At 46.7% G+C, this 13,670-nt stretch overlaps 1 protein-coding gene across 1 annotated transcript in view; it reads left to right on the forward strand.

The window, feature by feature from the left end:
- Positions 1-1,690: 1,690 nt before the first annotated feature.
- The window catches only part of Akap12 (A-kinase anchoring protein 12), an 84,304-nt gene continuing 72,324 nt past the window's right edge, over positions 1,691-13,670 (forward strand). Inside the window, exon 1 of the mRNA XM_051164096.1 lies at positions 1,691-2,030. Within this exon, the coding sequence (XP_051020053.1) occupies positions 1,881-2,030 (150 nt within the window). The 5' untranslated portion in view covers positions 1,691-1,880. The remainder of the gene's footprint in view (positions 2,031-13,670) is intronic.

Raw genomic sequence — 13,670 nt, forward strand, 5'->3', positions numbered from 1 at the left:
AAGGTTAAGGTGCAGTCTGGTGGTTGATTGTGAACTTTGAAGTCACACGCTCTTTTGGACCCCTTCCTTGTGCATCTACCAACAAGGAAACCTTGGGTCCACAAAATTTGATATTCTCTGGTTAACCTTCTTCCCTTTCTCTGTTGGTACAGTGAGGACGATAGGACGTATGCCGTCGAGTTGTAAGGATTACATGTGATGATATATATGCGGTGTTCCTTGAATAGTACCTGACACAAAATGAAAGCGCTCATGTTTGGGCCAGAAACGCAGCTCAAAACTGGCGTGCTTGTCTCACGTGCACAAGGCCTCCGACTCCACCCTCAGCACTGTTAAGTGGTGGGGGAGGGGAGAAGATGGTCTCCAAACAGAATTTAAATGGAAGCAGGGCGTGGTCTCAGAAGCCTGGACTGTCTTCCTTCCATAGGCTGAGGCTGGAGAGCTCATTGCTAGCCTGGACTATATTGTCGAGAGAGTATGTCTCAATAAACAAAACACCACAGAATAAAATGGAGGGATGATATGCTTACAAATAACTAAAAACACAGCTTGAAGGAAAAAAAAAAAAAAAAAAAAAAAAGCTCTTTCTAAGTGAATAAACGCCAAAGAACCTGGCCTTTGTGTTACCATGCATCGACAAAGTCTCACCCAGTGGCTCTCAGGCTGGCCTCAGGCTTAAGCTGACCTGACCCTCCTTGCCAGACTACTCAGGTATCAGAAATACAGGCACAAATCACAGCACCCGGCTCACCTGACGTCATTTTATGCTCTCTCCCTAGCACTCCCGTGCTGAGTGATGGGGAAGCCAACAAAATTTTAATTTAAGTCAAAGACTTATTGCCTGCTATGTTAATTTAATGAGTATTTAATCAAGAAGAGAAAAGGAAAAAAAAAACAAAAAACAAAAAAAACCAGACAGGCCCCTTCGAAATCTTCCTTGTTTTGATAAAGCCGATGGCGACTGAACAGACCTAAGCCAACTTGGTGTTTAAGCGTCAGGAGAGACAAGTGGCCTGGGATGTGTAACCCTGAGCTTGTGACGCTCAAAGGACAGGCACATTTCCAGTAACAGCTTCATTTGCCCGCGTTCCCCAGAGAAGGAGGGCGGTGGATTCTGGTGATGGCATCAGCTGACATCACTGGCTGGGATCATGGGGACGCTGGGCCCACCTCAGCGGTGGCCTGACTGCATCAGCCTTTGGGTTTCCCAGCTCCTGCCACGTGAGCCGCCCTAATATGGCCAGGCTCAGGAGCAACCCAGGAGTGCTTCCTTTTCTCCTGCTAAAGGAGAGAAGACTGGAACAAATGCCTAAAGTCAAACGCAATCCGAAGAAAAAGCAAATGGGGGCTTGGGTTCGCGCCTGGTCAGATGCAAATCCCAGGGCTGCAGAAGATCAAGCCTTGGGTTATCAATCATTGAATTAAAAAACAATGCTTTTGCCCCCGCCTCCTTCTTGCTGTCCCTGAACCTTCTGCAGCACCGGGACAGACCCCCAAAGCTCTTGTCTTCCTTTGCGGCTTGAGAACCCTAAGGGTGGTGTGGGCTGCTGGGGACCTAGTAGCGGAGCCTCTGGTCCTAGCAGCTTAAAGGGAGATGCTGCAAGGCGTGTCTGGGCTGTGCTCATGTGATGAAGGGAGGGAAAAACAAGGAGGGGGGAGGAGGCTACGAGGTGGCTTTTTTTTTTTTTTTCTTTTAAGGAGTTTGCCACGAGCGCGTCCCCTTCATTCGCAGTCCGGGCGCGTTCTCAGCAGGATCGCAGAGAGCCGGCGCTCCTCTCCCTTGGTCCCTGTAGTCCCGGGCGTACATTTCCTCTCCCTCTCTGCGTCCCCGCGGTCCCAAGAAGGCGGCTAGCCGGCGGGAGCAGGAGAGCCACTGAGCCATGGGAGCAGGCAGTTCCACCGAGCAGGGGAGCCCCGAGCTGCCGGCGGGGAGCGACACGCCGAGCGAGCTGGAGCTCAGTGACCACGGGCCCGCAGCGGAAGCGCCGGGAGGTGCTGAAGACTCAGCCGACGCGGACCCCGCCACCAAGGTAAGCAGCGGCCACCTGCCCGGGTGGGGCGGGATGGAGATGGGGCATCCTGGCGGTTTCCGCCTGCCACAACTTCCCGCCGGTGTGCAGCCCGTCTGCAAACTCGAGCGCAGCCTTTTGCAGGCTCCCGGGTCTTTCGCACCGGGGCGGGGCTGGCATCTTTGTCGTGGGTCCCTAAGGGCGGCGACCTAGCCCTTCCGCAGCCATCAAATCTGCCCCTGCCCGCCGCTCTCCAAGCCTTTCTCCTCTCTTCCGGTGGGCTGGCAGCCTGGGGGATGGCCCGTGGGGCATCCATTAGAAATTGACCATGGTCTGGCGTCTGAAGCCACTTCCCACACACACCCTAGATTCTAGGTCCCAGAGAGGGAAAGCCGGGACCTGCTTTAAAGCTGGGCAAACCTAGGTCCTAGGTCCCCCGCCCGGTATTGGCCTCGACACCAGCTTCCACCCGGGCCACCAGGGGTTTGGTACCCAGAGTCCTGCGGCAGCGCCTGGGACACCGCCTAGCTGATGCAGAGAGCCTGCCGTGTAGCTAGCTCTTTTCCAGACAGAGAGAAGCGGAGCAGAAGCACTAATGGAGGGATAGGCAAAGCTCCCGGCGTCCTGTCTCCCTTTCTCACAGTTTGCTGCCTGTGGACTCAGTTGGATAAACAAACATTGGAGTTAGAAGTTCTGCACGGATGTAGGCAAAGGCTTAAGTGAGCGTTCCTTGCACTCTGTCTGGCGAGTCTACTGAACAGCCCTAGAAATACTGCATTTTATAGGCCTGCTTGGCTCGAGACTGGAATTTGATCCGGCCTGTCACAGTCTCCACTGTTGTGTCCTGTTCTCATTATTGTATTTTTTTCTCTAATTTCAGTTCTTTTTCTTTTGTCGTTGTTTGTGGTTGTTAACGAATTAATTTGCTTATTTGTTTTGAGACAGGGTCTCACTCTGTAGCCTAGACTGGCTTGGAACTCACTGGCTAGCCCCACTAGTCACAATCCTCCTGCCTCAACGTCTCAGATGACTTTCGCAGCCACGCCCGGCTTGGCAACATGCGTTAAGCTGTTTTCGCAGCACGTGTTTGTGATCAAGGCTTCACTCAGATGGACTGATGAATTCTTACAGAAACCTGTGGGCACCCAAACAACTTAAACAAGAATCAACCAATTGCGTCTATGTGGGGAGAGGGAGGAGTGAGGACTTTTGGGGAACGGGCCAGGGAGTGTAAAGATCTTTGAGAACAAAACATTGACATCCAGGCAATCTCACAGAAGTGGAACCTGATCGCCTTGACCTCTTTAGTGGTCCCAGTACAGTGGAGGCTGAGCGCTTGCTCTTAACAGTTTCTATCTCCAGTTTTATATCCCATCACTACTTGTAAAATTCAAGGTCTTTCACTCCCTCTGATGCATGGGTTTTTTCAGAGGCATCCCAATTCCTGCTCAGCAGTTTTCCCCCTTTGGATGCCTCAGTGTAGCAGTCTTTAAAAAAAAAAAAAGAACTATGAGCGGGTGGTGGCGCACGCCTTTAGTCCCAGTACTCGGGAGGCAGAGGCAGGTGGATCTCTGTGAGTTCGAGGCCAGCCTGGTTTACATAGTGAGTTCCAGGACATCCAAGAATACATAAAGAAACTCTGTCTTGAAAAACAAACAAACAAACCAAAAAGAAAGAAAGAAAAGAAAAGAAAAAGGATTATGAGAGAAAGAGTATGCCTGTGGGTCGCCCTGTGAGTGGTGGCGGGGGAGGGGTAAATGTGCCGGGGAGATCGGACAATAGCTCTGTGGGATTGGTTCTCTCCCACCTTTATGTAGGCTGTGGGGGCTTGAACTCATATTGTCAGCTTTGCCCCTGTACCTGCCCAACCATCTCACTGGCCCACACCATGTTTTGATGATAACTACTGTCAACATAGCTCCAGCCTGAAATTTAGTAATTTTAAGGTAATTGCTAAAAATTTGCAGTTAGGAGACATTTGTTTTTTTTTAAACTTTGGTTTTTATATGGCTTCAAGTCTTCTTATCTGTTTATAGTGATATATGGACTTTATCTCCTTCCCAATAAATTGCATTTATTTCCTTAGAAATAGTCCTTTCTTTTCCACCTTTCCTATCTCCCGTGGCCTGTCTCCCTTTCTCCATCCCCATCTACCACTATCTTGAAATATCCAAGCAGTCTTCTTTTAAAAGATGACTTAAGTGGCATCCACAGATTCATTCATTCGTTGGCCCATTTCCCAGTTATCAATTTGGAGGTGGATCCATACACTTGCATGTGCTTGTTGGAGTAGACATGTTTCTTCATCTCAACCCACAGATCCTCAGGTTTTGAAGACTGAAGGCTTTTTCAGTAGGATCCTGGGATGATTCAGCACCTCCGACTTCTACCCTTGCTCTGCCCCATCTTCCCCTGACCTCCTCGGGGGAGACGTTCCATCTGCCACTCTTGGCTCCTTAGCCCCTTGGCCCCTTCCCAAGAGTGTCTACATTTGTGGGTTTAGGGACTTTTTAAATAGGCCTGGCTGGTCTGCGTGCTCCATAAGGCTTACCTGGTTTTGCTGACACACTGTCCCCTGGGTGAGGCATGGTGTCTGCCATGAAGTCGAGGGACTTGGCAAGAGCCCGGTGAAGATAAGGAAGCGATGACGCTGGCCCCAGCGGGAGTTTGTTGGTGCTTACCAGCTGTCTATTTCTCCCGCTTCACTTTTAACCTCATTATGGTTAGTTTTATGTATCAGATAGTGCCCGAGACCTGTCTCTCTGGTAGTTAGCAGATTGAGCAAATGATTTGCGGAGAAAGTCAGACTTGAGGACTAGTTTGCTCTTTGTTGAGTGGCTTGGCTGGATGGAAGCTCACGTTTGCAGTCACAATCCCAGCATTCAGAAGTCTGAGGCAGAAGGACTGATGATGTGACTTTGAAGCCAGGCTGGGCTACATGAAACCTTTTTTTTTTTTTGCTCAGATGAAACATACACAGAGATATTTATGGGTTACATTATGAATATATAATTTTGAGGAATCTGTAGACATTTGGGGGAGGTTTACTATACACAGTTTTTTCTTTAGATGGAATGATTTTTTTTCCTTTTTATAGAATGTGATCATTTAAAATCCCTACCATTGTTTTTTCTGTACGTATCGTCAAATACTTATATGCTACATATTAAGTAAATCAGTTGGTTTGGGGGGGTTTGTTTTGTTTTTTATTTATTTGGTTTTTGGTTGTTTTGTTTTTTCGAGACAGGGTTTCTCTGTGCAACAGCTCTAGCTGTCCTGGAACTCTCTCTGTAGAGCAAGCTGGCCTGGAACTCACAGAAATCCTCCTGCCTCTGCCTCCCAAGTGCTGGGATTAAAGGCATGGGACACCACTGTCCGGTTTGTTTTGTTTTGTTTTAGATAAGGAATCACTCTGTAGCCCAGGCTAGCCTTGAACTATTGGTGATACTTTACAGGTAGGAGCCTGTATAATTGTTTTTGTTAACATATACACACATGCGCACACACATGCGCACACACACACACACACGCGCACACACACACACACATTAATTTTAGTCAACATATAAAGAAATGAGTTTCATTACAGCAAATCTGCATAGTCCAAAAACAATTTTTTTGGGGCATTGTTTTCAAGACATGGTTTCTATGTCTAGCCTTGGCTGTCTTGGACTCACTTGAACTTACCTCGTCTTGAATCCACCTGCCTCTGCCTCCCAAGTGCTGGGATTACAGGCATGCACCACCACGCCGGTGCATAGTCCAAATTTTATTTACTTATTTATTGGTTGCTAGAATGCAAACCTGGGGGGGCTGGAAAGAAGGTTCAGCAGTTAAGAGCACTGGCAGCTCTTCCAAAGAATCTGGGTTCAATTCCCAATACTCACATGGCAGCTCACACTGTCTGAAATTACAGTTCCAGGGGATCTGACAGCCTCATGCACACAGACACACAAGCAGGTAGAACACCAATGCACATTAAAATAATAATAATAATAATAATAATAATAATAATAATTCTTTTAAAAAAAAGAATGAAAGAAAGAAGAAAGAACCCCAGGCTTTGGGCAGGATGCTGGGCATGTACATTAACTGAGCTACAGTCCCTAGCCCCTTTTCTGGTGACGGTAGTTAGCAGTTACTCCCTAAGAGTCCCCAAAGGCAACTCCTTAGTTGAACTCTCCTATGAAGTCAATTGAAAGTTAAACTTTTTTTTTTTGGCCAGGTGTGATGGTGCATGCCATTAATCCCAGCATTTGGGAGACAGAGGCAGGCAGATCTCCATGAGTTCGAGGCCAGCCTGGTCTACAAAGTGAGTACAGGACAGCCAAGGCTAGACAGAAAAACCCTGTCTTGAAAAACAAAAAAACAAAAAATATTGAACTCAGGGCCTTGTCCATGCTAGGCAAGCACAGTACAGCCTCGGCCCAAAAGAGTTAAGCTTTGATTACTCAAGTTTAACATTTAAATGACTCGCCTCTTGGTTTTATCTGCTGCACTTCAGCAAAATGCAAGAAGCCCTATGGCCAATCTTCATATGTAAATTCTAAGGGGAAAATGGCTTGGTCAGTCAGTTGCTTGGTTCCTGGCTTAAGACTTTTTGTCTACTCCTGGGGATGGTAGGATTGGCTTCTTGCTTTCTCAGTTGTGTGTCTGTAAGCTCTGGTCTCTGCAAGTTTACTTTCCTCCATCTTCTGACAGATGTCGGCAGACCAATGACTAAAGACTTTTATTGCTTTGGTGAATCTTGATTTCTGGAGCCGAAAGGCAGGCCAGCTTTGGCAGTCAGAATGCCTTTGAATTGACCTTTGTTTCGAAGTAAATGATTACATAATTGTTTTTGTGTATATGAGTGTGTGTGTGTGTGTGTGCGCACACACACACATATACAGAGGGAATTCGGAGGACAGCCAGTGGGAGTTGAGCTCATGGTCCCCTCTTACCATGTGAGTCCCAGGGATTGAACACAGGTCATTAGGCTTGGCCACAGGCACCTTACATGTGTGTCTCCTTGGCAGCCCTGAATCGACTCTTCTATATATTCTACTGGTCAGTGATTCTAAAGCTGAAAATGGAACAAGGCTAGTACAAGCTGGGTGAGGCTAGTGTCCCCAGAAGGTGGGGAGGTGGACCCTGTCATCTCTCTCTCTCTCTTTGTTTTTTGGTTTTTCAAGACGATGACACCACCACCACCACCACCCTACCTCACCCCTGTCAGCCAGCTGGTTACCTATGCTCCAACAGATTGTCCCCATTATAAGAGTTGCTGCTCTCTTACTATATCAGAGACCAAACCCAGCAAGGTGGTGCACTTTTGTCATGCCAGCACTTGAGATGCAGAGGCAGGGGAATAGCAAGTTCAAGTCCGGCCTGGGCTACAGAAGATGAAATTATACGGCTACAGAGTTTGAGGTCAGCCTGCTTTTTAAGAATGAAGTCGTGTGTGTGTGTGTGTGTGTGTGTGTGTGTGTGTGTGTGTGTGTGTGTGTGTGTGTCTAACACTCACAGTAAAAGCTGGGAGTTGCAGCCTGTGTCTGTTATCCCAGTTAGTCTAGCTGACAACTGAGCTCCAGGAAGAGAGAGAGAGAGAGAGAGACAGACAGACAGACAGACAGACACAGAGAAAGGACAGAGAGCAGGTCACCTGTTGTCCTCTTTTGGCATGGGTATGTGCACATGTGCACAAATTTTTAAAAATATACAAATGTGTAATATATTTAGTTTAAGAGCTTAGTCAGCCTCTGTTTGTATGTGTGAGACACAGCTCTCACTCTTGCCTCAGCTGGTCTCCTTTCCCAGGGCTGAAGTGGCCCTCTCACCTCAGTTCCCGGTAGCTGGAGTTACAGACATGCAGTACTGTGCTGTGCCCTAACAGGCCTCTCTATTTGTGCTTCTAAAATTGGAAAGTTTGTTGTTGTTGTTGTTTTGTTTTCGAGATAAGGTTTCTCTTTGTAGCCTTGGCTATTCTGAACTCACTTTGTAGACCAGGCTAGCCTCAAACTAAAAGAGATGCATCTGCCTCTGCCTCCTGAGTGCTGGGATCAAGGGCGTGCACCCACCACGCCTGGCCTGGTGGTGGAAACTTCCTATAAAATGGAATAAATTGTCCAGTGAGATGACTTGAGGTTGACTATAGAAGAAAAAGGGCTGAGGAAACCAGAGAGAGAACCAAAAGTTACTTATCCTGTAAAGTTTAATGCAGAGGTGGATTCACTTATACAACCAAAACTTTCTATTTGTTTCTATTTGTTTGTTTAGGCAGGGTCTATCAGGCTCAAAACAGGCAGGAAGTTCTTGCTTCCAGGGTATGGGCTGACTACAGGCATGCACCATCTTACATTGCTGGGCTTGGCCATTACCCAGCTCTTTATCTTTTGATGTGTGAGAGGTCAGGTGAACAATCTGGTTCCAGCTCCATGGCCTGGAGCTTTAGCAAGAGTCACTCCACTTTGCCCTGGTCCTTTGGGCCCAGTGGATGAGCTCCATTAAAACCCTAAGCCTTGTGGAAGTTTTAGGACAATCAACATGGAGGGAATAGTGTGCTTTCCTTTGGGCTTGGGATGGGAGCTAAGGACTCTCACCTTAGACTGTTCTTAACCACAGGTGGGGAGCCCTGGGTTTCATTACACCACACACGCACAAAGGTGTTTTCGTCTTCAACATTATGAAACTGCCTGTTTTCATTGTCTTCTGCAAGTTTTAAAATATATTCAGGGTTTAGGCAGCAGGACACCTGCGCAGGAAAGGGATCATGGGAGATCATGCTCATCCTTGGCCTCTGTAGCTCTCTATGTGAGCCCTCCTTTGTGAAGTGAGGGATCGGAGTTTATGGCATTTCAGCATTTCGAGAAAATAGCCAATACCTGCACCTGTTGAAATCCCTGAAGCCAATTCTTTTTTTTAAAAAAAGATTTATTTATTTATTACTTATAAAGTATTCTGCCTGCATGTGTGCCTGAAGGCCAGGAGAGGGCCCCAGATCTCATTGTAGATGATTGTGAACCCGCATGTGGTTGCTGGGAATTGAACTCAGGACCTTTGGAAAAATAAACAGTGTTCTTAACCTCTGAGCCATCTCTCCAGCCCCTGGAGCCAATTCTTAGTTCTCTTGATATAAACGCTTAAAAACCCCACAGTAGAAAGCCAGGAGAAAGATAAATAATATATTGCGTGTCTGTGTTTGCACATGTGCGTGCAGTACCATGGCAAGGCTGTGGAGGCCTGAGTCAAGTAGCAGCACATGCCTATAGCCAATATCTTATCTTGCTGAAATACTATAACATTAGTTTAAAAAAAAAAAACAGATTTATTTTTAGTTCATATGTGTGTTTGCCTAAAAGTATGGTGTGTGTGCTACAAGCATGTCTAGTACCTGTGGAGGCCAGGAGAGGGCACTGACCCTGTAAAGCTGGCCTTTCAGATGGTTGAAGAACAGCTCTTACCTGCGCAGCTTTCCACACCCCTTCTCCTTACCCTTTTTCTTTTTTCTTTCTCTCTTTTTTTTTTTTTTTTTGTTTGTTTGTTTTTTTTTTTCTTTTTTGAGACAGAGTTTGTGTGTGTAGCCCTGGCTGTCCTGGACTCACTTTGTAGATCAGGCTGGCCTCAAACTCAGAGTTCTGCCTGCCTCTGCCTCCCAAGCACTGGGACTAAAGGTGTGCACCACCACTGCCCAACTTCTTTTTTCTTTCTTTCCTTTCCTCTTTCTTTCTTTCTAGACAGGGTTCCTTTGAGTAGCCCGGGCTGTCCTGGAGTTAGTTCTATAGACCAGGCTGGCCTTGACCTCACAGAAATCCACCTGCCTAGTGCTGGGATTAATGGCATAAGCCACTGTTGTCCTGCCCTTCTTACTTGAAAAATACATGATTGCAATTATTTGACTTGCTGTTTGGATCTTGGACCATTTTCCTGCAGATCAGAAGCCGCTGGAGGACGTAAGGAGGGCGCTTTCAGTTGTGGCTACTCTTCTCTTTTAGTCATTGATGCTTTTTTTTGTTTTTTTAAAAGATTTATTTATTTATTATTTATACAGTGTTGTACCGGCATTGTGAGCTTGCACACCAGAAGAGGGCACCAGATCTCAGTATAGGTGGTTGTGAGCCACCATGTGGTTGCTGGGAATTGAATTCAAGACCTTTGGAAGAGCAGACAGGGCTCTTAACCACTGAGCCATCTCTCCAGCCCCGTCATTGATGCTTTTATCTTTCTTTGTTTAGAAGTCCGGTTTTATCTCAAAGACGAGATTGTCCTTGAAATCTCTATATATCCCAGTCTGCCCTTGGTCTCCAGATCTTCCTTCCCTACCTCTCCAGTGCTGGGATGGTAGGTGTGTGTTACCATGATGTGGTGTGTGTGTGTGTGTGTGTGTCGTGTTTATCTGTGTCTGTGTGTTTGGAGACTGAGTCTCACCATAGCCTAGAATGCCAGCACCAGGGTCTGGATTCTTGAAAGGCCATCACGTATTCTGATTGCTCAGCATGGGCACTGTGGCCTCATGGAAGAAAAGGAGCTCACACACAAAGCACCTCCTCCTAGTGACAACTCCTCCTGGAGCTTGCACAGGTGTAAGTGGAGGCTGCTCTGCACGAGCCATGTTGTGTGGAGGCTGGCACACACAAGCCATGTAGGTTGTTAGCGTATACACAAGCCATGTAGGTTGTTAGCGTATACAAACTGTCAGGGGTAGAAGAAGCCTGCCGGCCACACAAGGTCCCAGGGGTGGATATTTGTTAATTTATTTATTTAGGTTTTCCAAGACAGGGTTTCTCTGTGTAGCCTTGACTCTCCTAGACTCACTTTGTAGACCAGGCTGGCCATGAACTCAAAGAGTGCCTCCCGAGTGCTGGGATTAAAGGCATGTGCCACCACGCCTAGCTGGTTTACTTTATTTTGAGGCAAGGCTTTGCAATGTAGCCCTGATGGCCTTGAGTTTACCTCAGCCTCCAAGACCTAGGATTAGAGGCGCGAGCTGCAGGTTGAATCCAGAGTGCCTCCTGCCTCACCCACCCTGGGAAGCAAGGCTCCCCTTTAAGTTATGCACCAAGTCCTTTTTTTTTTTTTTTTTTTTTTTTTAAATTCTTTTTTCTCAAGAAAGGGTTTCTCTATGAAGCCTTCGCTGTCCTAGAACTTGCTCTGTAGACCAAGCTGGCCTCAAACTCACAGCAATCCGCCTGCCTCTGCCTCCTGAGTGCCTGGATTAAAGGCGTGTACCATCCTCCATCCCTTCCTGGCCTCTCACCCCTCATTTCATTTAGATCTAATGAACAAGAAAGGGTTATTTTTATGCCTAAGAGGAGAAATCTGATTTTATTGTCCTTGTATGTTTTCTATTAGTGTCGTGGGTCACATACTCTCTTTTGTTCTATCTTTTTCTACATATGCATGTGCCTGTTTCAATTTTTAAAAAAAAAATTTAGACGACTTCCCTCTATATTTTCACAATAAATTAAAAGCATCTGTTCAATCACAGCACCAAACACATCCTTTAAAATTATTTTTCTACTTCATATCTCACGTATTTTCCTTGCATCTCAAGGCTGAGGTGACTGGTGAGTGTATGCCTATATGAGTGTAAAAAAGTAGAAAGTGGGATTGTTTTTAAGCTTCATTTGTTTTCTTGGCACATGATAACATTATACATCAAAGGTAGACAAATAAGATGCAGGCATGGTTGCACGCCCCATTAGGCTCAGCACACTCAGATGACTCCCCAGAAGGGTGGAGAGACTGAGGCTTGGGCTACATAGAGAAACCCTGTTTGTAAGAGAAAAGGAAATCATGTCCTGTTTTCCTGAGCTTGGAGATAAAGCCCAATGTGTTTGTCTAGCACCAGGCCCTGGGTTGGATCTTTCTTTTTTGTTTTCTTTCTTTCTTTTTTTTTTTTTTTGGTTTTTCAAGAACGAGTTTCTCTGTGTAGCAGCTCTGGCTGGCCTGGAATGCGCTCTGTAGTCCAGGCTGGCCTCGAACTCATGGAGATCCACCTGCATCTGCCTCCCAAGTGCTGGGATTAAAAGGTGTGCTGCACCACACTGGTGTAGTTACTGAGGAGAAGTGAAGGAAAAGCACACAGCATTGCTCATCAAGGCGGGCTGCGGGTGGGGGGTGGGGGACGAGGAAGGGCCTCTTCAGCTGCAGTATATTCAATGACAGATTTAGGTATGTGTGAAAGAGAATGGAAGAACTACCATCAATCAGTCTGTCCATATCCATGCAGAGAATTTCCTAGATAACTACTTTGAAAAGCAAAGAATACTTTTGGGAAAGTAGTCTAGACACATCAAAGGCCATTAGTGGGGGAAGCCGGGAGAGGCAAGGCATGCTAAGGAGATGGATGTTTTTTAAGGGGACAATGGAAAAGGGTGATAAAGTCACGTTTCATCCAATTGGCATAAAAGCTGCCCCCACAGTGGAGAGCTTTTAAAATGAAATGGAAGCTTCTGTTACTGAACAAAGCAGAGATGTAGAAGATGGCAGGGTTGGTGGGGAGGACAAGAGGATGATGAAACTGCGAATGTCATGAGCTGGAGACAGGTGGGAAGTGATGCTGCCAAGGGAGACTCTGGTGAACATTTTCTAAGGATGCTATTAGCTCAGATAGCTGCCAGGTCAGTGAAATTTGAGCAGGGTACAGGCTTGACATGGGGCACACAGGAACAACTAAAGGGACGGGCCACATATAGCTCAGCAGGTAAAGGCAGTTGCCGCACAGGCCAGATGACCTAAATTTGTTTCACAGAACTCACAGCGGAAGGAGCGACTTCTAAAAGTTCTTCTGACTTCCACACGCATGCCATGGTATGTGTGTGCCCACACTTAACACAAACACAACTCGTATTCCTTTCCCCATTAACAGTAAAGACCGAAAAGCTAAGAGAACAAAAAACCAACCAGCCCTACCAAAAAATTACAGGGTGCACACCTGCAATCCCGGCATTGCACAAGGCTGACAAGAAAGAATGATTTGTGAGTCAGGTTAGGTTACAAACCAAATTAGGTGAAACCCTCTCTCAGAACAAAAGAGAATGTTCCCTGTGTTGTCCAGGCTGCTCCTTGAACTCCAGGGTTCAAGTGATGTTTCTGGCTTAGCCTCACAGGCATCTGGCACCATAGCTAGCATGTCTGGCTTCATGTGAAGGATCCTTAGAAGGGAGACGTACGTTTGTTTGTTTTTCGAGTCAGGGTTTCTTTGTGTAGCTTTGGCTATCCTGGACTCACTTTGTAGACCAGGCTGGCCTCGAACTCAGAGATCCACCTGCCTGCCCTCCTACCACCACCTGGCTTAAGGGAGACATTTTAAAGTGTTAACTTGGAGCCAGGAATGGTGGCACATGCCTGTAATCCCAGGAGTTCTGTGAGTTTGAGGCCAGCCTGGTCTACAAAGTACGTCCATGATAGCCAAGGCTACACAAGAGAAACTCTGTCTCAAAAAACCAAAAAATAGAAAGAAAAAAAAAGTTAACTTGGTACAACCTAAAAATCATTTGGAAGGAGTGTCAGTGAGGGATTAGCTAGAGCAGGTGGATTATGGGCATCTCTGGGAAAGATGCAGCCTGAAGGGGGGGGGGTGGTACCACTCTCTGCCTTGAAGCCCTGAGTTCTGTGAGAACAGAGCTAGCTGAGTTGTAAGCATGGATGCACTCGTTTCTCTTTACTCTTGACAGTGGA

Source organism: Acomys russatus, chromosome 21 (genome assembly GCF_903995435.1).
Source record: "Acomys russatus chromosome 21, mAcoRus1.1, whole genome shotgun sequence".
Taxonomy (NCBI): Eukaryota; Metazoa; Chordata; class Mammalia; order Rodentia; family Muridae; genus Acomys; species Acomys russatus.